This window comes from Saccostrea echinata, unplaced genomic scaffold, assembly GCF_033153115.1.
Source record: "Saccostrea echinata isolate AGI-Se365-2 ecotype Australia unplaced genomic scaffold, CSIRO_AGI_Sech_v1 ptg000061l, whole genome shotgun sequence".
Taxonomy (NCBI): Eukaryota; Metazoa; Mollusca; class Bivalvia; order Ostreida; family Ostreidae; genus Saccostrea; species Saccostrea echinata.
In genome coordinates this window covers 1141356-1167115 of record NW_026889810.1, presented here as the reverse complement: position 1 = coordinate 1167115, position 25760 = coordinate 1141356, and the positions used below count along the sequence as shown (strand labels likewise).

Sequence of the window (25760 nt, the reverse complement as noted above, 5' to 3'; positions counted from 1 at the left end):
AGATACTTTGGTCAGTTATTGAGCTGTCAGCAGTAAAAATTCATAGATTCACTTAATTAATGCATCTATAAATTGTATAAACATAGCTTACATCCATATAACTCAGACTGAATTTTATAATATCCTATTTTTTTTAATTTTCCTTTTCCACATGTCAAGAATCAGTCCATTTTATACACATTTCATTCTATGTTTGATCAGAATTTTAGAAATCGGCACTTACCATCTGTCCAAGTTAGACATGTTTTTCCTGAGCTTGATACACTAATTTTTCCAACATAATCTAAACCTCTTCCTGTCATAAGACAATCCCTCTCTATCTTCTCTGCAAAAAAATCACCTTCAATTCATCATTTAGTTCAGTAGCAGTATTTTTTACTTTAGAGAGGAAGGGATAAATCCATTGATAACGTTTGTAATTACATGTTTTTTTTCTTAGTTATATACATGTATATGAATAAAGGCATAAAAATTATATATGAATTTATTTACAGAGTTCAAGATATAACAAAGAATGTTCTTTTGACTTTTGACTCGACATGGATTAAAAATTATTGATTCATTATGCAGATTTTAAAACGGAACGAATTTGTTACAGTAGTACCTCGGCATAATTCCGAATGACTTCCCACTAATAAATAAACGTGATTAAAAATGTGCATAGATACTTAATGTCATTTCTACTACACAATACCATAACATTAAGTTCCTAATTTATAAATAAATCGACCTTGTTCTAGCAAATTATTGGAATCTGTATAAGCAAAGCTTTACCTCCACACATTTTTTTGTCTTACCACACCGCGGAACTTCACACTCCTGCCAGCGTATGTGTGGGTCCTGGGTATAACACCAGGGCTGAGGACTATTGTCCGTGTTTCTACAGTAGTTCTCATCCTTATCTAGCTTGTTGTAGTCGTGAGCATGTGGAGTCTGCGAGTCCCATCTCTGGCAGGGGTAACCTGACTTTGTGTGGCTCATGGTCCCACTGTAATCCGCGCCATTAGCTGTGTACGCACACTCCGTTGCACCTTACATAAGATGCGTTATTAAAAATGTCAGTGCAAATTTATGACAAATTGAGTAATATTGTAAGAAAATAAAAACTAACAAGCATTCTGAGAGTATTGCATGAGCAATACTAGTCCCCTACCGGCAAGTGTAATCTGGTTCTGTTCCCGTTAAGAATTGAAAATGCCATAATTCCGTCAAAAATTAATGAAGCGGGACGAAATGCAAACTTGATCTATAACTAATCAAGGTAAAGCCACATACCAAAAATCAGCTCAATATCTACAAGCGTTTAGAAGAAAATTGCGGAAAACCCGTAAAAATTGAAAAGGCCGTATTTCCGTCAAAAATCAATGAAGCGGAACGAAATGCAAACTTGATCTGTAACTCATCAAGATACACTCACATACCAAAAATCAGCTTAATATCTGCAAGCGTTTAGGAAAAAAGTGCGGAAAACCAAGTGGGACAGACTGACAGACAGACAGAGGGACAGACAGACAGACAGACGGACAGACAGACAGACAGACGGACGGACAGACGGACGGACAGACTCAGAGGAAACCTATAGTCCCCTCCGGTTTCACCGGTAGGGGACTAATAAATAAGGATAAGTGTAAAAACCAAATAACATGGCTAAATGACATATTTTAAGCAGTATATATCAATAATTTAAATCAGATAAACTTTGTAATTTGATGAAAGACAAGTTCATCTATTAAGGTTGTTTACTTACTACAGTAGGGTACGGCACACCAGTCCCACCGTGTTGTAGCTGATGTGGTGTAGCACCACGGAGAGGGCTCGTCAGCGATTCGGCAGTAGTTGGATTCTGTCGCAAGGTAGGCATACTCTAGAAACAGTCAAATAAGCTCATACAGTACAATCAATTTGGATAGGTTTCTTTTCTTGTGTGTAACTAGTAAAGTATGAACTTTTCATAAATATTTTGAGTTGATTCTAGGTGATATTTACTTGCAGGTACATCATGAGGCTCGTTGACTGCCCATGCCTGACATTTGACCCCATTTTTAGTATAGTCACGTGTTCCCTCGTACTCTTTTCCCAGTTCTACACAATTCTTCAGCTTACTTGCATCTATGAAACAAAAATGTTTTTATTCATCAGTGTAAAATATTTCCCTGCTAAAATATAGTGCCGTTTCATTCTTCAAATATCAAACGAATCAAATACCCAAAACTGTATCCTTAAAATAAATGATATTTTAAAGTTAAAACTGCCAGAAGATTTCGATTGAGTATTGCTGAATCACCCAGGGGGAATATGAGTTTTTATTTGTTTACATTTCATATATCTGGGTGTCCAAGAGTGAAATGTTTCTACTCAGATATATGGAAGACGCTGTATACCAGGTTTATAAAACTAAACTGTCTTGACATTCAAGTGAGTTTAAATTATGGCAAAAATTCAGAGTTTACTAAAGAGAGAAATTCTGTAATACACTATTTTTAATATATACTTTTTAATACATAAAATTAACAAGTGAATAAGCTTCAGGAAGAAAGTATTAGACATACGTTATTATTTGGAGTCATCTAAATTACTGCAATATTACAAAACGTGCCTTATCATAGGAAAAGAAATGATTTTTTTCTGCCAAATACACCAACATACTATTTAAATGATTCTCAGTATATACATAGGTTATTAAAATATGTGTAGACTACGTTTATGGAACAATTTCAAGGTAACATCTGATTTAGGTAAACTACTCACCACATTGTCCCACCTCCCACGTGATCTCGTCAAGAGCTACGTCACTATCCCAAGCATCGCCAGTAAGAGCTTCAAACGACAACTGAAATATACAGAATGGGGAAAAAGTCACAACCATGATAATATTCATGTATTTCTCATTACATAGTCCAAATTTACTTGGAATAATTAGAGTATTGAAACCAGTATGTTAAGTGTACATTTGGTAGATATATGTATACTGAAATTCACTTTTTCAGACTTTAAAAATAAATGACCTGGGTAAACAGTTCTAAAAACTATATTTTAACCATTGAGAAACATTTACTTTAAATCAAATTAATATTTTGATCATTGAAAAGTAAATATCGACAGATAGGTATCTCATTTAACCATTTCATTTATCATATTTTATGTTTTAACAAAAATCCCATCTAAATATTTTAAGGACATATGCAACGTACCTTACCTACTGATAATTTTTCAAGATATTCTTAATTTAAGATTACAGTGCCATCAGATGTTCGTAGACAAAAAATCAGCATGCATTACCAGGGGTTTTGAAAAGATATTAATTGATGAAAATTCTTGTGTAATTCAAAGAAAAATATACAAAAATTATTAAACATATATTCTAGATGTTTTGTTTATCCAAAATTGTTTTAGAAGAAGTGTACAACAGCATATATAGACATTAAAATGTAGCACACAGTTCCTTCAAGTTTTGGAACTCTTCAACTCCAGGGAAAAAGACAATAAAGTTCAAACTATGTTGCATATGTCCTTAAAAATATTTGAAACCTTTTCTGATGTTGTAAATTTAAAAAAAAAAATCATGCTGGATTAAGAATACCCTTTAATGACGTTGTTTTCTCTTTGAATAAAACTTCTTTTCAGAAAGAGTTGTTAGAAGAAAACTCTTGCAACAGGAATAACAAACCTTCAGTCCCGCTGTGGCCGGTACATTGACTTGGGCCATCAACCAATCAGCGCCCTGATTTCCTTCTTTAGACCAAAGAGAAGTTTTCGCCGTGCTTGTTCCCTCCGCATATAATGTCAGCTTGTTTACGTTCAATCCAAACATATTGTATGCAAATGACAGACAACCTGCTTTTTCTGACAAGACAATATATATAAAAAATATTGAAAAGAAATTTGATACAACTAGATAGCGTTTATCTAAAACAATGTTAACAATACACGTTATAATGATGGATCAGGCGATGTAAACAATGTGTCGTCTTCATTACACAATACTTGTGAGATTATTATCACCTGGGAGGGGTACAGCAGTCTGTAGGATAGCCTTATCCCCGGGTTTTCTGGGTGAGGACATCTCTGTGAAGAGGTAACTTTCTCCTCTATAGGCTTCCTCTGGTCCTGTTCCCACTGACGAAGTATATTTCTTAAAGGATTAAGGGATAGAAAGTACAGTTATATTTACCCATGGAATACAAATCAAATCAGATACAAGTATCAATTGTTTTGAAAAAAAAGTCATAAATTAAATGCATTTTAAAGAAGCTGCTATTTTAATTTTAATTTCAGGTTACTGTGAAAAGAAGAAATTATATTTTCGGGTGTACTCAAACTTTCATCAAGTTCATAGGAAAACTATAAACTTACATTCTTCAAAAGGATCATTTTTACTTATCATATTGCTATTGAATGTATAGCATATACACTTGTTCAAAATGCACTTCATATCTATTGATGAAAATAACTTCACTCTTTAACAATTTGCCTAATTTCATTTTAATAAAAAAACAGCAAAGTTTATACTTACAAACCCAGGACCCCATTCAAAATTGTCTCCTTCTTGAATATTTTGAAAGAAACACTTTTCATGCCTCTCAAAGGTGCATTTAAGCTTGACATCAGCTGAAGAAAGAAATTATATTTCTTTTGAATCAGTAACTTAGTATTTTCTGACAAAGTCTATTCATCTCTAACTTAGATTTTGATCCAATAGAGTTATATAATTATAGAACAAAACAAAAAGGTGACGCCTTACCAATGACTTGGTCACAGTTGTCCCCAATGTACCCGGGTTGACACACACACTTGTACTCGCACACCTTCAGCTCAGTAGGGAAACACGTCCCGTACTGACAAGGGTTGTCCCTGCATACTACTCACAGGGAAATGCAAACATATAGAATCAAATGAAGGCTCCTTCGTTATATATTTTCGAGATAATAATGATAATAATTGTTTTGTTTTTTTAACTGAATACTGGTAGTTGTGGAAGAAACACATTCGTCTTACCATTGAGATTTACGATAAATTTACTGTGAAATTAAGTACGTTTTTACCTTCTCTTTCTTTTTCGAAATGAAGCCTGAATCCTTTGTGTGTAACCCTGCTGCCAGCAAATCTGGTATCCATGGTAACAATCATTAATGTTGGGGAATCCACCGATGTCAGGAAGGTTTCTCCAACAATATCTCCACATCGCCTAGAGAAAAAAAAATCGCCATTATGTTACCCTCCAAAATGCTTGAAACATTTGTCTTTTTCTATTTACTTCTTCAAACTACAGATACAGTATTAATACTAAAGTTTATTTTTGTTTCAGTAAAATAAGTACAAGTTCGTGAGTATCTAACGGTAAAATGAAAAAAAAAACATACGCTCTCTGTCCATGTTTAACTGTCAAAGCGTGCAAATTGGAAGTTACTGTGTTTCAAATACATAAGTTTCTGTTACTCATGCGAGTCCTTCATATACAGAATTCAAATTTCTTGCCTTATGTCCGACACCATATTTTGCTTACATCTTGGTGTTAAGTAACCTTTTACAATATTTTTGTATTAACATTACCGTATTCCAGGTTGTCCGGGTAAATTGTACTGAATCTCCAACCAGTGATAACAACGAAGTGTATCCGGGTTAAAGGCCATATGAAGGTCGTCAATTGTCATTTTAATGATGTATCCTTCTGGTGCCTGTAAGGTATATTAAAATATTCGGGTCAGCACTGAAACCTAACAATAGTAAATACTTTCTAAACAGATTTTAACATTTCAGAAAAATATGTAGCTAATCAGATGAGATCTAGAATAAAAAAGTTTTGAAACAGGTTTCGTTTGTAATTTTGGTCAAACAGTCCCTTAATGAAAATGTTTAATCTACTGTCCTTCTGTTCAAGGATAATGTCGATATGTTCAAGAAATTGTTCAATTGTTCATAGCAAATAATTTTCAATTAATTTTCATTTTTTAGTCATTTTCTCCAAAATTATTAATAGAATTCTTATGACAGCATCGTCTTGAATTCCCCGATTGATAGCCCCGAAATGTGCTGTGCAGGCAGAGTTCTAATGTGCCAGTTTTCCTGCATATCTATATTTAGCAAACTCAAATGCTTTTCAATGTATTGCCTTTATAGAATAACGTCGCAAAACCTGTTTCGCAAAACAAAGTTAATGTCGTACCTTCACAACCCATCTACAAACTTTTCCCTGTCCGGCTTGGCCGGGATAATTAGGGGATGTCACAAAAACATCTTTGTTTTCGCCTAGAATGGTAGCTTCTTTCAAATAAACAAATCCCCCACAATCTGAAAAAGGAGAGGAATATGTTCAAGTGGATTAGACAAGATTATATATTCCTTGAGGCAGATGATTTTGATTAAGAATAAGTTAACTGAAATACCAATTTAAAGACTAGGAATTAATTCAGATTTTAAGTGTTTCATTTATTGAATTTCCTCGGCACAAACTCACAACTCCACAAGTAAACTACCTACTAATGAATCACCAGAATGAAGCATCATATTTTAAGAAGACACGAAGTAAATCACAACGGATTCAAACTTTCAACAGAAACAAAACTACAACTAATGAATAATTTAGACGTATTTGAAACTACGGACACCTCAAACAATGTCTTCTCTCTCTGACTGTGAGGTATACTCACCAAAAAAGTAAAGAGATGTTAAATTCTTCATTTCTTATCTTATTTAGAGTATATATAAGCAACATAAATCTCACGGTTTCTTCTGTAAAGTAACAACATATTTCATGCAAAAACTAATGGTAAATATTTACTAATACAAAAGGACAAGAGTACCAATTACATTGTAAGTACATCCCCTGATTTAGAGTGAATTTCCATATGCACTGATTGCATATTTTTCAGGGAAAGCCATTTTAACTGATCCGACCATTATTATACTTTGTGTAACCCCCCTCCCCATGCGTGAAAAAAAGCCCTGCATCGCGTGGAGAAAATACGAATGGATGAATGAATGGTCCTTTTAGTAGAGCTCAACAAGAGCACCTTTATGTTCATTTGTATTGGATGGAACAAGACCCTTTTGCTGATTCTGCCACAATAGAACATTCCATTCTCTCTATAGACCTTGCCTCAAGGTTCCGCTTCACAATGATTGCCCTCTGTCTTACATTATCATCCATCAGAACGAATTCTGTACTTTTTGTACCGTCAAATGGTCGTAAAACTGGACGAAGAATCTTATCTCTATATCTGATATTTGACAGTGCTCCATTTCTGATGACATACAACTTCATGGACCCTTTCATGGAAACATAATGACAACACCCCACCAAACTGGTCATGCTGAACCACACAGCAGCTACTGGAACTCTCATTCTTCAACCTCCATACTCGACGCCTTCATCATTTACATCGATTAAAATTTGGAAATCTTTGTCACACCCGAATAATACCGCTTTACGACCTGTTAATCAATCAGCCTATTGCATCATGTAGCATTCCAGTTTGTAACATCCATACGGTCCTATCGGATTCCTGTTCATCAAGAAATCGTCTGTAATCCATTTCTTTATACAGGATGCTTAACTGTCCTTTTTTATTTTCAGTATGAAGTATTGACATAACAAAGAGTTTTTTTTTACATTCTTACTCCTTTTATCACCCTGCAAAGCTGTATTGGGTTAAGCTTTTTTTCCTTTGGCTTCGAAAACGAACAATAAGTAGTTAGTGAAATAAAACAGAATTCGAATGTACAGTTAATCATATACGTATATTTCATTATTAAATTAAATCTCTGGATTCTTTTTTTGAATCTTACAGTAGAATGTACATGTATAACTCAAAACTATTTGTTTGCATATATTAATCTTGGTCAGTGAGCAATCCAATGTTTGCCCACAGTTTCTATTTATGAAATTAAGCATGAATTTACCTTGCTTAGTGAAATTCCCAAAATAAAAGGGATTTACTTACATGTGCATGGCTCAGTGAACCTTCAAAAACACATTATGTATTGCTAAGTTAGGGTTGTACTGCAAAATCACATATTATCTTTAAGGTCAAAACTTTGTGCTCTGAGGAAAACAGGTATGTTCGTGGGGATTCAACTTCGAGGTTGACAAAGACGGAAATTCGTGAGTCGATTCATACCAAACAAGAGGCCCAGGGGCCACATCGCTCACCTGAGCACTATGGCTAGGAAAAAGCGGAAATCAGTTCAGTCTTGAAAGGTAGAAAAATTTAAATATAAAAGTGGTTTTTTTTGGGGGGGGGGGAGTTATGAATTGAACAAATTTTAATCTACATTAACTGAGGATACTTCCATTTAAATATGACCAATCATGGCTTTGCTGTTCTTGAGAAGAAGATTTTTAAAGATTTTTCCTATATATTCCTATGTAAAACTTTGATCGCCCATTGTGGCCCCACCTGACCCCCGGGGGTCATGATTTGAACAAACTTGAATCTACACTACCTGAGGATGCTACCATGTAAATATGACCACTCATGGCTTTGCTGTTCTTGAGAAGAAGATTTTTAAAGATTTTTCCTATATATTCCTATGTAAAACTTTGATCGCCCATTGTGGCCCCACCCGACCCCCGGGGGTCATGATTTGAACAAACTTGAATCTAGACTATCTGAGGATGCTACCATATAAATATGACCACTCATGGCTTTGCTGTTCTTGAGAAGAAGATTTTTAAAGATTTTTCCTATATATTCCTATGTAAAACTTTGATCGCCCATTGTGGCCCCACCCGACCCCCAGGGGTCATGATTTGAACAAACTTGAATCTAGACTATCTGAGAATGCTACCATATAAATATGACCACTCATGGCATTGCTGTTCTTGAGAAGAAGATTTTTAAAGATTTTTCCTATATATTCCTATGTAAAACTTTGATCGCCCATTGTGGCCCCACCTGACCCCCGGGGGTCATGATTTGGACAAATTTGAATATACACTATCTCAGGATGCTTCCATGTAAATATGACCACTCATGGCTTTGCTGTTCTTGAGAAGAAGATTTTTTAAAGATTTTTCCTATATATTCCTATGTAAAACTTTGATCGCCCATTGTGGCCCCACCTGACTCCCGGGGGTCATGATTTGAACAAACTTGAATCTAGACTATCTGAGGATGCTACCATATAAATATGACCACTCATGGCTTTGCTGTTCTTGAGAAGAAGATTTTTAAAGATTTTTCCTATATATTCCTATGTAAAACTTTGATCGCCCATTGTGGCCCCACCCGACCCCCGGGGGTCATGATTTGAACAAATTTGAATCTACACTATCTCAGGATGCTTCCACATAAGTTTCATATTTTCAAGCACAGTGGTTCTTGAGAAGAAGATTTTTTTATGATGCCATTAATTTTTCACGAATTCTTAATTATCTCCCCTTGGAAGAAGGCGTGGCCCTTCATTTGAACAAACTTGAATCCCTTTACCCAAGGATACTTTGTGGCAAGTTTTGTTGAAATTGGCTCATTGGTTCTGGAGAAGAAGTCGAAAATGTGAAAAGTTTACAGACGGACAGACAGACAGACGGACATACGGACTACAGACAAAATGTGATCAGAAAAGCTCACTTGAGCCTTCGGCTCAGGTGAGCTAAAAACAACAAAAATAAATCTTCAAGAAAATAAGTGATTGTTCACAGTATTTAGCAATATCAAGGGAGGAATTCACCTTCACCAATGACATTCCACTGACACTGTCTGTCACAGGATACAACTCTGCCATTCAGTTAACTGGAAAATTACTGAATATTTACTAGATGTGTCTGAATGACAAAGCTCTGTCATTTAGTCACCTATCCAGACCTTTCAGTGATCATACGGTTGACTGAAAGGTGTAGTTTCGTCATGTGTGTAATGCTGATATTTTGACATGTAGTGACCTAAAACAAGTAATCATTCCCTCCCATACATGTTCCCTGTAATGTTTCAAACGGAGCCTGGAGGCAGCATTTAATTACCTGAGTCTGTGACGACGGTTTGACACAGGTTACCAGTGAACCCCTCTGGACAGGTGCACCCACAAGTTACGTTCACGTATCCCCCATTCTGACAGACTGGAGGGGAGGTACAATGAGCTAAAAAAAAAAAACAGAAAATAACAATTTAAAGATATAAAGCTGTCAGGTTTTTTTTTCTTTTGAACCTCACTATATAGGGTTAATAGGTTCGTTTGTAATAACCAATTTATACCTATAATGAAGAGAAGTGAGTGAACCGTATCATATCTACATGTATGTTATGTTAAGAACTGGACAACAGTCAACGTATGGCTTCATATTCTCCAGTCCAAAAGTGTTTTCTTTTTCACTTTCTTTTGCAAAATAACTTTGTTTTTTACACTTGATGAATGAAATGTAGCTACATATTTTCATGTCAACTGTAGTAATTCATTCCTTAAGCTTTTAATAAAACGTTGGATCATTAAATATAATAACGTTAACTTCTAAAACATTCAAAAAATGAGCTTCAACAAACCTCGTATTAAAAATCATGAACTAGTAAATTAATAGATGTTCAAGTTTTCTATTGACTTTCATTTACGACATAATTTGCTGTGTGTTTGACTGCCAATATATTTGCTTATAATTTATAAGTTTAAGCAAACCCTCCCCAATTTAAACAATGTGGCTACAAACGAAATAGAAAAGCATTCAGTTACCTTTATTCTTTCTGTATTAAATGCACAAGCAGACAGGATACAGTTTTAAATAAGTAGTTACAATTTGCCTAACATCTTCAATTACCTGTACATTCATAGTGGTCCAACAGATCTTTTAAATCATAGAAAGACATGACCTGGTCACCAGGAACTTCCAGGAAGTAGAGGTTCTTATCCTTAAGTTCTATCGTTGCTTTTCCACCACCAAATGACTTGAAATAAAGAGTGGAACACGATATTTTGAAAGAAGATTACATTTTCTCGGGTTCAGTATAAGAAATTAATAGTCTCCAATGAATAAGACTGAGGATGTTGACATTGTTAATAAGACAATTAATATCAATGAATGAAAAAGCTGATGTATATATTTCTTTTAATTTGCAACTGTATTCAATGATAGAGAGAATACCTACCGTGTACCCGTACTGCATCACGCTTCCTACATCGTACGGGTTACGGTTGTAGGTCAATCGTCTGTAGAAATTATTTTTGTAGTTGGGATCGATGTTGTCCCAAATTATTTTGACATATCGATCCCGATCATTACGGGACTGTTCGTGTCTCTGTCCAAGTCTGTGCAGCATTTCATGTACAGCAATACTGACCTACAACAAATACCAGCATGTTATAGAGGCACAAGATTTTTCTCATATGATTTAAAAATATTAACAATTTGTAATTATGAAAGTTCGTGCTATCGTTTTCGGGTGAAAATCCTGATTAAACATGCCCCTCTTAATTTTGCTCATTTGACTTTTTATTATATTCTGGTGTTTATCTTATCTATTTCTAATTGATAGTATTCCCTCAATCGTTCGAGGCTCTCTCCAATTTAGAAATATTTTAAATGCATGTAACACACTAAAATTGATCAGTAAAATTACTTTTTTAATATGATTAATTTACTTAACAGAAGACACTTGGTAAAAGAATCAGACTTTTATTCACAATTCAGAATTGGACGACCATCTCGATGAGCAATCTAAATCCAAACACTAGTAGACTTAGAGATAAAACATGTACATCTGTTATGCTATGGTTGTTGGTTCGATACAGTAAATGCAAAAATTCTGTAGAAGACAGAAAATAAAGAAATAACCACTTTGATTTAGTACGTACTGAGCCACACCCGGGTTCTGCTAAGGTAATGTGATGTTCTTCGTTGCCATGGAAACCAACCCCTGAACTGCATCCGCCTCCGCTGTTAAATTACAAAAATTCAATGCTGACGAAAAAAAAAAAACAAACTCGCAGAACAGATTGTGACTGTCACAGGGGGGTCAGACAGAAAATCTGTTAATTTTTCTCCATATAAAAAATGGTTAAAACTGGTAATTAAAATTTAAAAAAAATCAGGAACCGGTTAAACAAAAGGAATGCAAAATACTTCTCTTTCTAAAACATATTCTACATAAAGTAATTGTACAGTTGCTTCCTTAACGCAAATTCAATTCTTAAAGAAGGTGCCTACTTTAGAACACGAACGAATCCTGTATGGCCGACTTCCGTCTCCACTGCTGAGGATTTCTGCTTCCAACGAATACAAGTCAGCTGATCGAATATCTCAATAGCCTCTAGAAATGGCGCTCTGTTGGCAACTGTAAAAATATAACAAAAATTGTCTTATATGGCCTTAAAGATTTATTGTGTTACTTTTACACTGAAAACATTCTCGAGTTTCCATTGCTTGAGCTTCCTTTTTCAACTTATATAAAGGTGATTAAATACCTGAGTTCTGGGATTCAGATTAAAACTGACCTAAATTGTCATCAAAGATGTATGGGACGACACCTTTCGGCCAGTTTGTGGAGCCTGGTCCAAAATTTCTTTTTCTTCGTCTCTGAAAAAAAAAAAACAACATTGTATAATAAAGACATGTAAAACTATTCAAAAGACTGATATATACATAATTTGAAAAATCATTTGGCATATATTAACATTATGAAAGGTATATATTTCTTTTACACAATTATATAACTAGAATTATGTCCATAGGACATGAAAGCCCCGCCGAAAGTATATTAGTAATGCAACATTTTAACACAAATTGAGAAAAGTGAGGTCAAGGTCAAAGGAAAGGTCAAGGTGAAAAAATATTGATGCAGTTGAATAGCTTACATCAGTATGTATCAGCATATGAAGTTTGACACTAATTTAAGAAAAGTGAGGTCAAGGTCAAAGGAAAGGTCAAGGTCAAAAATTGTTGATGCAGTTGAAAAGGATACGTCAGTATGTATTAGCATATGAAGTTTGATAAAAATATTATGAATGGTTTCTTTAAAACTGAGCCAAACACTAATTTAAGAAAAATAAGGTCAAGGTCAAAGGAAAGGTCAAGGTCAAAAAATATTGATGCAGTTGAATAGCCCTCATCAGTATGTATCAGCATATGAAGTTTGACACTAATTTAAGAAAAGTGAGGTCAAGGTCAAAGGAAAGGTCAAGGTATGTTGATGCAGTTGAATAGCTCTCATCAGTATGTATCAGCATATGAAGTTTGATATCACTATCTTGAATGGTATCTTTAAAACTGAGCTAAACACTAATTTAAGAAAAGTGAGGTCTAAGTCAAAGGAAAGGTCAAGGTATAAAATATTGATGCAGTTGAATAGCTCTCATCAGTATGTATCAGCATGTAAAGTTTATTAAAAATATCTTGAATTGTTTCATTAAAACTGAGCTAAACACTAATTTAAGAAAAGTGAGGTCAAGGTCAAAAGAAAGCACAAGGTCATAAAATGTTGATGCAGTTGAATGGCTTACATCAGTATGTATCAACATATGAAGTTTGATTACATTATCTTGAATGGTATTTTTAAAACTGAGCTAAACACTAATTTAAGAAAAGTGAGGTCAAGGTCAAAGGAAAGGTCAAGGTCAAAAAATGTTGATGCAGTTGAATAGCTTACATCAGTGTGTTTCAACATATGACTTTTGATTACACTATCTTGAATGGTATCTTTAAAACTGAGCTAAACACTAATTTAAGAAAAGTGAGGTCAAGGTCAAAGGAAAGGTCAAGGTCAAAAAATGTTGATGCAGTTGCATAGCTCTCATCAATATCTATCAGCATATGAAGTTTTATAAAAATATCTTGGATAGTTTCTTTGAAACTGAGCTTTGAACAGAGGTAAACGCAAAGTGTGACGGAAGGACAGACGGAAGGACAGAAAGACGGAAGACGGACATGACAAACACTATATGCCCCGGCCATATTTATGGCGGGGCATAAAAATAGGGATTTTGACTTAATTTTGTAACAAATGAATTTAAATATATAGCAGCATAATCATTACTTTATACAATTAAAGTGTAATTTTTGCTATCGATTTCAATAAGTAAAGGAATGTTTAAAAAGATTCTAGAATTATTGAAATTCTGTTTGTGGATACTGGTAAGAATGCACGAGCTTTCCAGTGCATTTTAACAGCAAAAGAGAGCCAACATTGACCTTTATGAGCTCTATATCTCCTTAATTATATAGCTAAACATTTCCCATTGATTTTATCAAACAAAATAGCTCAAATTTAATGACAAGTTCTCAGTAAAGGAAATGATATGGAAATTTTCAATATTTTGTCACTCGATCCAAAAACCTTATCAACCCGTATGATTTACTATTGAGGATTTTTTGAGGATTTTCATCATTTCTGAAACATTTCAAATGTTTGATAAAAAAGACCACCTTCCCTACTGCATTCGGAATATTTCGGGACATAATTGTATATTTACTGCAAAAGGTACAGTGCAATGAAATTGCCAAGGTATTGAATGCTTGAATATTATTTTTAAAGGGAGAGGGGTATATTTTATTAAGACTACATATAAACTATAAAGTAAAACAAAGTAATGATCCCCGGAAGTTATCAAATAAATGTACCTGTTTTCCCGGATTTCCTTCTTTTTCTGTCTCTACTTCCGTCTCAACCGTTCTGTCCAGACTGACTTCCAGAAGTCTCGTGGAATTCTCGGGATGAGTCCCTTTCGGCTAAAATATGCGGCCAAATATGATTTATCTAAGTATTTGTTTGTTTTGTATTTGTTTTTATTTTTTGATAATATGTAACAATACATGCACCTGTTCCTGTTTTCATCATTTTACTTACAGATCTGACGTCACCATCTACTCCTACTCCAAAGCTGAGTACCATCTGCAAATCAGGATCATTGGGATCGATGTCCTATAAAAGTAATAAAAAAAAATCAGGTTGATTGGGATCGATTTCCTATAAATTAAAAAGAAATAATCAGGATCATTAGGATTGATGCCCTATAAAATTAAAAAGAAGATCATTGCTTTCGAAGTCATATAAAATTTTAAAAAGATATATAATTATGCCTTTTCAGTCTTTGATTATAATCCCGATTGTTCTGCGCGCCCTCACTATTTTATATGGGATTGTCCAATGTTAACTGAGCTTTTTTGAAGAAAAAAAAATCTTTACCAGGTACAATTGTAATAATATTTAAGAAAACATTTACTGATCCTTAAAAACGAGAAGAAATCAACTGCAGTCTGCTATAATCTTATAAGACAGGAGAAAAAAGTCACTTATCAAGAAAAATACGCACATTGCAGTTAAATTTCAAATTACCAAAGGAAAATGGCTTGTTACTGTTTATCCATCCCAAAGAAGACAGTATCAGATTCTACAGGCCTTCCTTCACTGATTTGAACTTGTATTACATTCTCTTTATTCTACGACAAGGGCATTCTTCCTAACGGTACATCAAACACCTTTGTTTTTAAATAATAATATGCTCGAGCTCTGTTATTGTTAATCGATATTTTCGGTTCGATTTACTAACACTGCACACGTGTCTGAAAACGAACTGACAAAAAAGCTGTATTAAATCTGCTTTGTCATATTTCTTGTTTGTAATTGTAATATCTTCTAGATGATCACCACAAATTTCCCGTTTTTTCTTAAATAGAAGGGTGTTCTAAAACAAACACAAAATTCCTATAAATTATAAATTTGAAATAAAAAAGTTTCTAAACAATATTTTTTTTATCGGTCTTGTAAGTCATGAAATTCTATCGAACATCTTTATGTCCTCTTAAGAACCGGAAAACAAAGAAGGATATATTATCAAGATGATTTAAGACCTCGCTTAAACAAAAACCTTAAGACCTTGTCGTCCATTTTGTCTGCTCTATTTCTTTTGAGTCCTCTTTTCTTTGCTTTTTCATCTTCTTTCTAGAAAGAAAAACTATATAGCATAAAGCAACAGAAACTAATGGACTTTAAATCGTCAACAAATAGGAAATACACTTTACATATAAATCAGAATAGTTTAATTCAATCCAAAATACGGAACAGTTGCCTTGTTTTCTTCGTATCTTGCCAATCTTCTCTGTTCCTTTAGTTTGTTCCTTTCTTTCTGCCTTGAGGCTGTGTTTAAGGATGGAAAATCAATTAGCAATACATGTACAAAACTTAATCAAGTCATGTCATTTGGGGTCTACGGACAGAAAACGTTACTTTATGTATCGTAATACCGGTATATTGGGGGGGGGGGGGGGTGACTTGCTGATATAAAATGTGTTCATTTTTAACAAAGTTTTGGTCACTTTGTCACTATATAAATATACTTCTTTTAATATATTGACAATTTCAAACTGAAAATTTCCTTGCATTGTAAAATACCATGAAAAAGTCGATTTTTCCTTCTGTTACTATTTTATTTGGTGCTTTATTAGGTAATGTAGGTATAATGATTTTTTTTAATATTCCAAACATTTTTTTCTGGAACCGGGAGCATAGTAATCTTTTGATGTAAATTAAAACGATACAAGTTAAATCAATTTGGTTGAAATGGTTTACAACAATTTAATTTTACAAGATTTAAAATTTGATTATCTGAAGGCTTTTTATTTAATTAAATTTATGTAAGGAGCAGGGAGATGTCTGACAAAATTAAAAATAAAATAAAATCTGTAAAGGTTTATTTTAAACAGATTTGATAATTCAGATACAAAAAAGAATCACTTCCAATAAAGTGATAAACATTTCCAATGCCATATTTAAAATTTGAAAATGATACGTTTATTTCTCGCATAATTTGGCAAATAAAATCCAAATGATACCATTTTCACACACTTTAAATAAACTTAATGTCTGTCAATAAAAACCAGGTTGTGTATAGCTTTGGGGTAAGAAAAAAACCCAAACATTTTTAACAATCAATTTAAAAGCTGTAGCTTTTGCCAATTTAAATCTCGATAATAGATATACAGAATCAAAAAATCAAAAGCATGGACTAATCTTAGAGGGCAAAAAAACTTCACAATTATAACCTTACTATTTTCTCTTCGCATTAAATAAAACATGAAGTGTAAAAACAAGGGGGGAAAAGGCCTTTTTATAAGATATAAAATTCAATTTCAAGTACTAAGTAATTATGACAAGGCACCTGTTAATAATTGAATCTTGATAACCCATATTCGTAAAATACCGGTAATTATATACACAATGTACCGGAAGTATGAAGTTGGACATCCGCGTGTCCACTTTAAGTATGAAACACTATACATAAGAAGCATAGTTCCACTAACCTGATTTACGTCACATTTTATAATACTGTGTTTCAGTATCTTGATGAAAATCGCATGTAAAATTTACTCAGCTGTGCTATCTTTGTTATATAAATATTAATTACAGCAAATCCACACTTATTTCGCCTGATATATCCGCTCTCTAAATCTCTTTCAAAAATGTTGATTTTGATAGACAACTATTATTAAGAGGAATTAAATTGATGCACAAAAATTTAGTTTTTTCAATTGCTGTTTAGTACAATAGCTGGGTGCAAGTTTTCAAATTCGACTAAAAATTATAACTTCTAATAGCATTCATTATTTATATTGAGAACTGTTGACAATGAGCTCAATCTAGCTGTCTTAGACGTAGATTTAAACTGTTGGTACTCTTCTCTGTAATGCCATGTTTAATTCTTTTTTTATTTACTGTGGTACAGTGTATCTACGACTTTCCAGTGTGATCAATAAAAATTCAAGTAGCTTTAGATAATTCGAATCTTCATAGATGCTTTCTTGTTTAATTAATATAAAACATTTCTAACCATCGTTGAATCGTTTTGATTCACTTTCCATTAAAACTTATTTGTATTTTTCATCACCATGATTTGTCATTAAATGTCAAAAATTCAGTACAGAAATATAAAATCTTTCACTGGTGGTCGGAATATAGGTAGATGATTTTATTTACTACAAAGTAAATTTGTGACTTTTTTTTAAAATTACATGTAATGTTTTCATAATTGTTACTATTATAATTATTGATAAAAGAAAAATAATACTCTGTACATAATTTACCTTATTGATTGTCCAAATATTCTTTATCTAAGATAACTTTCTCTCTTTGTTATTGGAACTTTTTTTTCGTTTAGAAAAAGGATCATTTGTTGGTTGTTGCGGGGTTCCTGGTTTCATATATATATATATATATATATATATATATATATATATATATATATATATATATATATATATATATATATATATATATATATACCAGGTAACCTACCTGACATTTGTATAACTGCCTGAAGAGCCTAACATGGCGAAAGCGCTTGCAGAAAATATTTTGTGATTTTTTGGATTTTTATTTTTTAATACACTCAGCAAAACTGTACCGGTTCTTCATTTTGTTTTTGAAATTATATATATATATATATATATATATATATATATATATATATATATATATATATATATATATATATATATATATATATATTGGTTAGTTTGCTATTTAAATTCCATTTGACTCGTGTCTTCCTTTACAAATAAATTCACAAACATACCGGTTATCTTATCGTATTGTTGTTTAGCAATTTTCAGTCTTAAGTAAAAATTACCAAACGATAAATTCATTCTGAACTTTAGATTGATTACTGATAAACATTACTAAGCCATAAATCAGAACGTTAGAGCACGCTGTTTTGTGATTTAGACACAGGGATGCTGCTATGAAAAAAAATAATTGCAGACCCAGATGTAAAATACTACGTATTAAACCAACACGAGTAAAGAGTTATTGATTATACTTGCAGATGCTTTATCGTTTTGTTTTAAATATGTGATATGATTTACATTAATCTGAAGCAAAAAGAGAAATCAAAAATTTATATAATCATCACAGTTTTTTTTTTAAATGTATAGAAGGAAAAAAAAATTCATAATAAAATGAAATAAAAGTTTACATCAAATGACTTAAGTTGTAGTTAGATGGCTGAATAGGTAACAAGATTGCCAAGTTTGCAAAATTAAAACAAAACATACATTTGTCCATGTCTACGCCCTCTGTGTATTCCAGAAGGACCATTACCAGGAAGAGAACCAGCAGACAGAAACACCACCGCATCTCTCTGTGTAGCCCGGGTAGAGTGGAAAATTAACAAACCCGGACCCCCTTATATATCAGAACTCATGCGAAATATCCCACCCCCTTACTTCAGTCTTTATGTGAATTATTCCACCCCTTTATATCTATCCACCCCTTTCGTTGAATTACGCACGAGCTTACCTTGGACTGTATTGAAATTAAATGTTTTATATTATCTTGTAATTTTAAATGTTTGCTAGGGTGTTAATTTTAATGCAGTTGAAATTTAAATATTATCTAATTAAAAATGTCTCCCATTCATTTTTAAATAATTACTACGATCGCCTTCTATCTTGACTTAACAATTGATAGAGATCGAAATTATTTTTACACCTGCCTCCCATGACTGAATTATAATACAGCTGTAATATTTATTTCCTCCATATTTAAAAATCACTTGGAAACGGAATGCCCTTAATTAACAAAAAAAAATCATTTATTTTACTACAGTTTCACATTCTGGGTCTTTTATTTAAACAACAACCAATCAATCATTCTTATTTAAATAAAAAGTTTCAAATGATTCCATCAATTGTATCTAATATGTATTCTCATCTGTTTATTAATAATCCTGCTTCTCTTGTTATTCCTGAGGACCTTTACTATATAGAGGTAGTTTATTCATGGGTTGTCCACACACACATTTACATCGTTAGATAAATTAGAAACACAAATTAGATTTTAATATGTTGAAAGCCTACAAACCGTACAATTTAAACATACAGATTTTTTTCAGAAAAATACCGAGCCTGGTCCTTCTTTCTCGTTCTTCTCTTCATTTTTTATTGGGGGGGGGGTGTATAAGATTTTTTTTTTCTTTGAGAAGATTGAGATCTCTCTTCAGTAAAATGGTTGATCTTTTAATGACATGCATTTCTATTACGCTTAATGTTTCAATGCAATGATTTTTATAAAGAAGATCTGATCAGAAAAATATGATCTAACATGTCAGTTATTGTTTAATACGTTCTAAGTACCCGATTTTTTGGCACACCTAAAGATATTAGCGGTAATGACAGTTTCTTTCTGAATGTCACATATTATTTACTTACAGATGATAAAGATTAGAAAAAAATACGATAATTATATTTTATTTGTTATTTGGAAGGCTTTTGACATGCATCAAGTGCAAACCTCGTTGGTTTAGAACTTTTGACAATTGTCCAATATATGTTTTGAAAGGGCACATGGAAACCAAAGAAAACGACATTGACACTGCCTTACCAAGGCATCCCTCATAGATTCCAGGCTGCAAGTACAGGGGAAAAATATGCTTACAAACATCCTTTCCATTTCCAATCTTAATTCCACCCCAAAAATAATTTTGAGGACAAAATAATAAACTAGAATTTTCGCTATTGCAAGCAATAGCATATATCACCCCAATTTGATCCCAACATTACATTATTGGAGTTGGAAGTTGAAAAAGCAAGTACATATAGAGTCAGAACAGTATTTCACAAGACGGCGTACCTGAACAAAATACAAAACTGTCACGTGACATCAATTTTTCTATCTCCAGAGAGAACGTAGTTAACTCATTTTTCTTTCCATTAAATAGCGACAACACATTCAAATTTATTTGGTAAAATACACATCGTCAGAATGCAATGAACAATCCATTAAAGTTTCAGAGAGTTTGGCTTAGCAGTTATTGAGAAAATGGAATTCTAAAATATCCATATTTCTTTTGCTCCCATGGAAACGGTTGCCATTTTGAATATTTCGAATGTAAATGGCATATTTACTTTGGTGATTATTATTTCCTAGAAGTTTTATTAAAATTCTCTGCGAGAACAAATGTGGACAATAATTGTCACTTTTTTTTTTATTCCTTTACATGGTTATGATGGCTATTTTCAATAATTTGAATCTTTTTTGCACAACTTAAGTTGCATATCATTTCTGAAAAATAATTATGATTGAGCAAAACATCTCCGAGAAAATGCTGGAGGAATCTGAAATTCTTTACGTAAACTTTTTTATATAAAATGATAATGACCCCCTAAAATATTAACGGGTCAATTTGTAGAAAATGTCACTTCAAGAAAGGGATCTCGAGATCAACACAGCTTCATTATAATTATTATTTCCTTTCAAAACGTAGTATATAATTATTCTTGGAACCATCAATCAGATCTAGGTATTTCTTACCAGTTTAATTACCTATTTCTCTATCAGAAATAAAACAATTTTTTAAAGGGTTATTAGGAAATCTGAAAGTAAAAATGTAAATTTTAAATTCATATTCTCCCGAAACATGCAGAGAAGTAAAACATAACGAATCACAGTATTTGACACGCGATGTTATTTTCCTCGAAAAGATGCAAGTCTGCTAAAAAAACGTACAAGTTATGATAATATTGGTTCATCAATAAAATTTTATTTTTCCAAGGAAATTCTTAAAAATTCAGAATTAAAGGAATTTAAACCATCCATTATTTGCTAGATAAATAAGCGCTCAATATCAATTCACAGGAATTTGAAGACTGGATTAACATTGTATTAAAATTGTATTTAATTCGAATAATGGATATCTAACTTACACTCGACTGAAGTCTGGGTGTGAAGAAAGTTAACATTATTTTATGGGTGAAAGCCTTAGTATACAATAAATTATTTCGGTAATAAGCTTCACGAGAAAGAAAACGCTATGAAATTTACTGTCGAAAGTAAAAAAGTGTAAAAATTAATAAACTTGTGGTGTGTGCAACAAAAATTTTATCAATTCATTTGCAAAAAAACGGACATTTTATCAGTTATACTTTCCAAAGATGTATATATCGAGGTAATTTTTGAATCGGCACTTCACATAATAAAGCTGACGAAGGGGAAACTTCAGAAGAAAAGAGAATTTGATGGCTTCATGACAAACGTCAAATCTATACAAATTTCTTTCCTCTCCTACGAACATTGGATAAAGGCGTTGTTAAATTAGCTACAAAAAATCTCAATATACTGTAGACGTCTTAACCCTGTTTAAATCATCTCAAGGCCTGAGATGTCTGTTTTTCAATCAGATTTTTTTCACGTTTCCCCAACAGGGTATTTTAATCGTACAAAGATTTAAGAAGCGTGTATTCATCGTTGGAGATTACAGACCGCACACCTTAGATCACCTGTCAATTAATATTGCATCCGTTGTCCCATATCAGAGTATATGAGCTGGCAGAATCTTTTTTTAATTATGCACCGTAATCATAAGAAAAGAATCCTTAAAGAGTGCCTTCAATCAATATTTTGACCTTTGACATAACGTTTCGATAGCTGTGAGAAAACACTGTAAGAGAACCAAGGCTTAAGTTTTGTATATATATTCTTAACTTACATATAAAATATATATAAACGTTCGTCCTGTACAGTATTGATTTCTTATATAATACTACATATTTGACTGTACAGAATCCTCAATTCTGAAACAATTTCATACTTTATTTCTGTGTAATTGATCAAAAAGGTTTAAATTAAATACAAATTTTTCATAAGAACACATTTTAACAGCAAAATAAAATTCTCAAAAATTCAGCTGATATTGCTTTAAATAGTAATGTCCTTTTAACAGAAGAGAGCGATGTTTTTCCGGAATGAATTTTGAAAGCAAAGAAAGAATTGTCAATTTTGTGATAAAATCTATAACCTTGTAGTTATAACTACACTGATAAAGCACACAGACTTTTGAAGAAGGAAAGCATGATGATGATTTGTAAACAAGCAAACATCCCTTCAGGACTGATGCAATTTCAGCCATTAGAATACAGTGCTATATTATAAAATGTCTTATTCATTAAATATTATGTGTGACAGAATGAAGCAATGATACATTAAATTTTACCAGATGCTAACCTTCAGTTTTTACTATAGCTTTTGCATTGAATTACATGTAGATAGTTTTTATACCGAGACTGCAGAAAAAGTGTTTCACCCAAAGAATTATATAATGACTTCCCAAGTAGGCAATGCTTATAAGTATCGTAATATTAGTGACCAAAATCTCAAAATATTTTTTTTTAATTTTCTGACTTCTAGTAAATGAACCACTAACAAAACGACCTTTATGTAAGTTCTATATCCAACAAATGCAATTAATATAGAACCCTACTTGTATAAAATGCCCTGCTCAATTCCTCAATCAAATATGGGTTTTGGATTTTATTTTATTTTTTTAATCTGAGCATGTTCTCAGGTTCAAAAGCATTGCATACATATAAAAGCTCGTGTGGCGCAGTTACCACCTACCTCGTGCTGACAAAACATTACTGAGTAGATAATTGTCATCATATTAAGGATTGAGAGCACAAACAACCTAACATACTTATTTCATAAAGAATAGACAACGCGTTTCAATTTATCTAAAATTTAATAGAACGATAGGGTTTTAATACGTTTTTCTTATCTGTTAGCGATACGACTTTTAAGCTGTATTATTTTACGGTATTGAAAAATTCTTTCACTTGGAGAGGTTTATAGGACATACCGGCTAAAAAAAAATATAAACATAATTACAAATCGCCCTAAAACGACTGAATTTAAAATGTAAGTGCATGTAAATATCTGTTTTGAATGTGGATCGCATATTAGGATAAGAAAGCTTTAACGAATATAAAATAATTTTTGATTATTGATTTAATTCTGTTCCATGAAAAAAAAATTTAAGATTCTCGATATACCTGATATAATTTTGCCTATCTAGTAAAAGGTACCGAAAACTTGAACATTTAATGACTTATGTATCAGACCGAGAGTGAACTCAAGAAAATATTCAAGGAATCACTGTCTACATTGTTGACTATGCCTGGGACATTAATGAGTGTTGGAAACGTGGGATAATCTGCATAACGGCTTCATTGACTTCCTACATTCAATTAATATGTGAAAAAAAGCTGTCTAATAGTACTGAAATATATTAAGCATATCATAATAATTACGTAGTCCCCGCCCTCTGACGTCAAACACAATGACAGCCCGTGATAAAGACATACATTTATGACACTTGAGCTTTCATGTGGCGAAATTTACATTCAGTAGTAAATACCAAGAAATTAACATTAAGAGTTAAAAAAAAAGAAAATTGTTGGGAAAATGAATATATGTAAATCGATGGGGGCTCCAATGACAAGATGCGTTTGTGGAACACCAATGCCCTCGTATGACAGCTCATTTCCAAGGTTTAAGTTTCTTAAATGCAAGTCAAACTCCAAGGTCAAGATCAAGAGGTTAAAAATGCTGGTAACCAAAGAGAGAAAAAAAAAAACATGTGAAATATGAAAGCCCTTGCACACCGTAAGAAAATTATGGTCAAAATTATTTTCAAATGAAGGTCAAAATCCAAGTTTAAAGTCACGAAACTTTGGTACCATAAGAAAGATATTGTCAAAAGTAATACAAACATGAAATATAAAATCCTGAACGCCAATTGTTCGAAAGATATGACCAGGGTTAAAATTTTTCAAACGTAGTTCATATTCCAAGGTTAAAAACAAAGGTCACAAATCTTGGTACCCAAAGAAAGGCTCTGTCACCAGGATATGAAAGCCCTAGCACTAACTGTTAATGTTTTTCAAAAGTATGTACATCTCCACGGTCAAGTTCAAGAGGTCAAATATATCAGTGCCCAAAGAAAGCTCTAGAAGAGTACTCAGAATTTAAAGAGCCATATCGGCCCACACTGGGGATTACTTTTGTGTGTGACTTCACAATGTATTTCCTGTCTCTCAATTCTTAATTCATGAACATTTGAAACAACACAAATATCCCCTGATCTGGCAGTTAGCTATGCAAATTCCATTCATACGAGTCGGAATGAAATGTATCAGCATTTAAAATTGACTGAATATTGGAAATATGACGACCCTCCGCTCTTGCGCAATTGCGGATACCACAAGACATCGGCGGGCATATTTCCCGGTATTCAGTCAATAATCTTTAATTATTCAATGAATGGTCATTCGGTTTTCTTTAAAGTTTCCTAATTCAACAAGCATTCTGAGAGTATTGCATTAGCAATACTAGTCCCCTACCGGCAAGTGTAATCTGGTTCCCGTTAAAAATTGAAAATGCCATAATTACGTCAAAATTCAATGAAGCGGAACGAAATGCAAACTTGATCTATAACTCATCAAGGTAAAGTCACATATCAAAAATCAGCTCAATATCTGCAAGCGTTTAGAAAAAAAGTGCGGAAAAGCCTGAAAGATTGAAAAGGTCGTAATTCCGTCAAAAATCATTGAAGCAGAACGAAATGCAAACTTGATCTGTAACTCATCAAGATACACTCACAAACCAAAAATCAGCTCAATACTGCAAGCGTTTAGAAGAAAAGTGCGGAAAACCAAGTGGGACAGACTGACAGACGGACAGACAGTCGGACGGATAGACTCAGAGGAAACCTATAGTCCCCTCCGGTTTCACCGGTAGGGGACTAAAAAGCGCGATTTACGACTTAATGGATTGGGAAGAAGGCAGAGGTAAAATAAAAGTATCCTCCCTCATAGATAAGTTGGCAGTTTCTTTGCATGAAGGTTGGGTTCAGTAGCTGATTGCTGAAGGTTTTGGTATTTTCAAAATCAAGATTTTCTAATATTTTAAAACACGGATATATCTTCTTCATACAAAGATATGTGCTCTAAATAAGTTTAATTGCATAATGTTTGCCTAGAATGCACGAAAAAAAAAATCAAGCTCATCTCCACC

The 25760-nt window shown here is 33.0% G+C and overlaps 1 protein-coding gene across 1 annotated transcript in view; it reads right to left on the bottom strand.

Annotated features, from left to right (window-relative positions):
* The window catches only part of LOC133175157 (uncharacterized), a 93011-nt gene that overhangs the window by 5568 nt on the left and 61683 nt on the right, over positions 1-25760 (bottom strand). The window contains exons 4-25 of the mRNA XM_061310277.1: positions 15988-16055; positions 15795-15860; positions 14766-14840; positions 14540-14647; positions 12418-12499; positions 12131-12257; positions 11779-11860; positions 11073-11264; positions 10745-10871; positions 9959-10075; positions 6164-6288; positions 5551-5675; positions 5043-5185; positions 4742-4858; positions 4514-4608; positions 4003-4132; positions 3668-3843; positions 2749-2830; positions 1987-2109; positions 1748-1864; positions 798-1031; positions 224-325 (exon numbers count right to left, since the gene is read on the bottom strand). Coding sequence (XP_061166261.1) covers positions 224-325; positions 798-1031; positions 1748-1864; positions 1987-2109; positions 2749-2830; positions 3668-3843; positions 4003-4132; positions 4514-4608; positions 4742-4858; positions 5043-5185; positions 5551-5675; positions 6164-6288; positions 9959-10075; positions 10745-10871; positions 11073-11264; positions 11779-11860; positions 12131-12257; positions 12418-12499; positions 14540-14647; positions 14766-14840; positions 15795-15860; positions 15988-16055 — 2613 coding nt within the window. The remainder of the gene's footprint in view (positions 1-223; positions 326-797; positions 1032-1747; positions 1865-1986; positions 2110-2748; positions 2831-3667; positions 3844-4002; positions 4133-4513; positions 4609-4741; positions 4859-5042; positions 5186-5550; positions 5676-6163; positions 6289-9958; positions 10076-10744; positions 10872-11072; positions 11265-11778; positions 11861-12130; positions 12258-12417; positions 12500-14539; positions 14648-14765; positions 14841-15794; positions 15861-15987; positions 16056-25760) is intronic.